Raw genomic sequence first — 3770 nt, 5'->3', positions numbered from 1 at the left:
TGATGTTTATTTGAAATTATGTATCACAGATAAGACCAGAGGTAGAAAACAGCACGCCAAATAACAATCCTCAAACAAAACAGAACAAAACAAACAAACAAACAAACAAACAAGAAAACAAGACCACACATACTTACAAACTCTCCTGAACCAAGTATGTCCAAGAATTAATAAGTTGCACCCCTTACCCCCATCCACTCATGAGGCTCTGGTAAAAGTCGTGCCTTTTAGCTTTTGACAGTCTAAGCATGCTCTCGGCATCTAATGAGCTTTTTAAAAGCCAGCTTAAAATCTTCATTAAAACTCGTATAGAGCAGAGGGTTGATCAGAGAATTGACATAACCGAGCCACGTCAGAAAATCGGCCACTTCCGAGGACACGGTGTAGATGCTCAGACCCACAATCAACTCTTTGATGAAAAATGGCAGCCAGGACAAAATGAATGCGCTCAGAATCAACCCCAGGATGCGCGCTGCCTTCCGTTCCCTGGTGCTAGAAATCTGCTGGCGTTCTCCTGGGTGATCTAGATCATTGTCGAAGGGTGGGATCCTGATGGAGGCATGGAACTTTTCAAACTCTGTGGTAGGGTCTGAAGTGGAGAAGTCAGACACACAGAAAGTCTGTGTAAGTTTACAATTTGCAAAAGAATTCTGGCTATCTGTGCTTCTGTTGCTTAAGTGCCGACTCGATCCCCTTTTCTGGTAAAGGCTCTTGGCCGCGTGGTAAATCCGGTAATAGAGAATCAGTATTAAAGTCAAGGGGATATAAAACGCACCCAGCGTGGAGTAAATGGTGTAGATAACATGGTCGTGCTGGATGGTGCACTGGCTAGGGGGAGGGCTTAGGCGGCGGTGGCTCCTCCAGAACAGAGGGGGCATGGAGATGAAAATGGAGATGGTCCAGACGGTGAGGATCATCAGCGCCGCCCTCTTGGCCGTCCTCTTCCTGGCGTATTCAATAGCATTGGTGATGGCCCAGTACCTGTCCAGGGCAATGACACAGAGGTGGAGGATGGAGCAGGTGCAGCAGGTCATGTCCACACTCAGCCACACCTCACAGAGGAAGTATCCAAGCTTCCAGCGGTCCATGACAATGTATATGATGCTCAGGGGCATGACGAGCACGGCTACCAGGAGGTCCGTCACGGCCAGAGAACAGATTAGGTAGTTGGCAGGCTGGTGGAGCTTCTTGGTGGTGCAGATAGCCATGATCACCGCCAAGTTCAGCAACGTGGTGAGGGTAGTGATGACCACCAGAGTCATGCAAATGAGCATCTTTTCAGTGATGGTCTTGGGCCTCACAGCCATGCCGGCTTCTGTGGTACAGTTTGTGATGTTCATGTTTTCCCTGTTTCAGTGTACACTGTGGAGAAGCGGTTGGTTATTTTTCTTTGGCTGAAAACTACGTAGCCTCGAAGGTTTCTCACTTGTAAGGAGGCTGTAATTTGTTCAGCTATGTGGTCTCTTGTGTTCCATTTTCTGTTGGTAAAGGGAAGGGCCACAGCATTTCTTCTGAGTGAAGGTTCCTGGAAAATATTATGCTATTGGTTAATGAATGAGAAAGCCACATTTTTCCTGGAAAACATGAAAATAGTTTGATATTTATACATTCTTCATAAATTTTAATTTTCTCTTTCCTGTGGAACTTGAGCTCATCTTTACATTGTTCCTCAAAGGATACTTTTTCACTTCGGGGAAGTTTTCAAACTGTTTTTTTTTTTTTTTTTTAAAATTATATTTTAAGTTCTGGGATACATGTGCAGAACGTGCAGGTTTGTTACATAGGTATACACGTGCCATGGTGGTTTGCTGCATCCATCAACCAATCATCTACATTAGGTATTTCTCCAACGCCATCCCTCCCCTAGCCCTTCACCCCTCAAAAGGCCCTGGTGTGTGATGTTCCCCTCCCTGCGTCCCTGTGTTCTCTTTGTTCAACTCCCACTTATAACTGAGAACACACGGTGTTTGGTTTTCTGTTCCTGTGTTAGTTTGTTGAGAATTATGGTTTCCAGCTTCATCCATGTCCCTGCAAAGGACATGAACTCATCCTTTTTTATGACTGTGTAGTATCCATGGTGTATATGTGCCACATTTTCTTTATCCAGTCTATCATTGATGGGCATTTGGGTTGGTTCCAAGTCTTTACTATTGTAAACAGTGCTGGAGTAAACATATGTGTGCATGTGTGTTTATAGTAGAATGACTTATAATCCTTTGGGTACATACCCAGTAATGGGAATGCTGGGTCAAATGGTATTTCCGGTTCTAGATCACCTGAGGAATCACCACACTGTCTTCCACAATGGTTGAACTAATTTACATTCCCACCAACAGTGTAAAAGCATTCCTATTTCTTCACATCCTCTCCAGTGTCTGTTGTTTCCTGACTTTTTTTTTTTTATTATTATACTTTAATTTCTAGGGTACATGTGCACAACGTGCAGGTGTATTACATATGTGTACATGTGCCGCGTTGGTTTGCTGCACCCATTAACTTGTCATTTACGTTAGGTATTTCTGTAAATGCTATCCCTCCCCCATACCCCCACCCCACAACAGGCCCCAGTGTGTGATGTTCCCTGCCCTGTGTCCAAGTGTTCTCATTGTTCAATTCCCACCTATGAGTGAGAACATGCAGTGTTTGGTTTTTCTGTCCTTGCGATAGTTTGCTCAGAATGATAACTTTTTAATGACTGCCATTCTGACTGGCCTGAGATGGTATCTCATGGTGGTTTTGATTTACATTTCTCTAATGACAGTGATGATGAGCTTTTTTTCATATGTTTGTTGGCTGCATAAATGTTTTCTTTTGAGAAGTGTCTGTTCATATCCTTTGCCTGCTTTTTGATGGGGTTGTTTGTTTTTTTCTTGTAAATTTGTTCAAACCGTTTTTGACAAAAACATCACAAAATTTTAAATGTACTTTGCCACCCCAATTAATTTCTTATTGTATTTATTCTTTTATACATGTTTATATGTAAAAAGGCTTTTTTTTGCATTTGAAATATGTATTCATATTATGTAACATTAAAAATTCTGGGATCATTACATTAAAGAAAAAATTATATTGCTTATAAGAAGCAGCTTTCAAATTAGATTTTAAACTTTCACAGTAAATAGGCTGGGTGTGGTGGCTCACACCTGTAATCCCAGCACTTTGGGAGTTTGAGGTGGGCAGATCACCTGAGGTCAGGAGTTTGAGACTAGCCTGGCCAACATGGCGAAACCTCATCTTTACTAAAAGTACAAAAATTACCTAGGTGTGTGGTGGCACACACTTGTAGTCCCAGCTACTTGAGAGATTGAGGCATGAGAATCGCTTGAACCTGGGAGACGGAGGTTTCAGTGAGCCAACATTGTGCAACTGTACTCTAGCTGGGTGACAGAGTGAGACTGTCTCAAAAACAAAAACAAAAACAAAACTTTCACAGTAAATATTAAACTCCAAAGGTATGTAAGTGTCACAGTGGGATTACACAACTTTGTCTAATTATTTCTAACATTTTATGCATCATACTGTTCTATTTTTTTTTGGAGAAAAGCATATAACATTACATTGATATTTGTGGAAAATTATTCTCTGAGTAATACGATAAATCAACTGTGAAACAGCATCATCACCAAACTAAAGATGTCGATATTAAAAAAAGTATTTTGTTTCACTTGACATTTGTGGCTGTCCTTCCTTTCCCTTCCCTTCCCTTCCCTTCCCTTCCCTTCCCTTCCCTTCCTTTCCCTTCCCTTCCTTTCCCTTCCCTTCCCTCCCTC

General features: G+C 42.0%; 1 protein-coding gene across 2 annotated transcripts in view; it reads right to left on the bottom strand.

The window, feature by feature from the left end:
- Positions 1-10: 10 nt before the first annotated feature.
- Positions 11-3770, bottom strand: part of LOC105545820 (5-hydroxytryptamine receptor 1E) — an 85642-nt gene continuing 81882 nt past the window's right edge. For both annotated transcript variants that reach the window (XM_011988858.1, XM_011988867.1), the window contains exon 2: positions 11-1525. In XM_011988858.1, the coding sequence (XP_011844248.1) occupies positions 243-1340 (1098 nt within the window). In that variant the 5' untranslated portion in view covers positions 1341-1525 and the 3' untranslated portion in view covers positions 11-242. The remainder of the gene's footprint in view (positions 1526-3770) is intronic.

Source organism: Mandrillus leucophaeus, unplaced genomic scaffold, assembly GCF_000951045.1.
Source record: "Mandrillus leucophaeus isolate KB7577 unplaced genomic scaffold, Mleu.le_1.0 Scaffold1092, whole genome shotgun sequence".
Classification (NCBI taxonomy): domain Eukaryota; kingdom Metazoa; phylum Chordata; class Mammalia; order Primates; family Cercopithecidae; genus Mandrillus; species Mandrillus leucophaeus.
The sequence above is the reverse complement of the archived record's forward strand: the minus strand, read 5'-3'. Positions and strand labels throughout refer to the sequence as shown.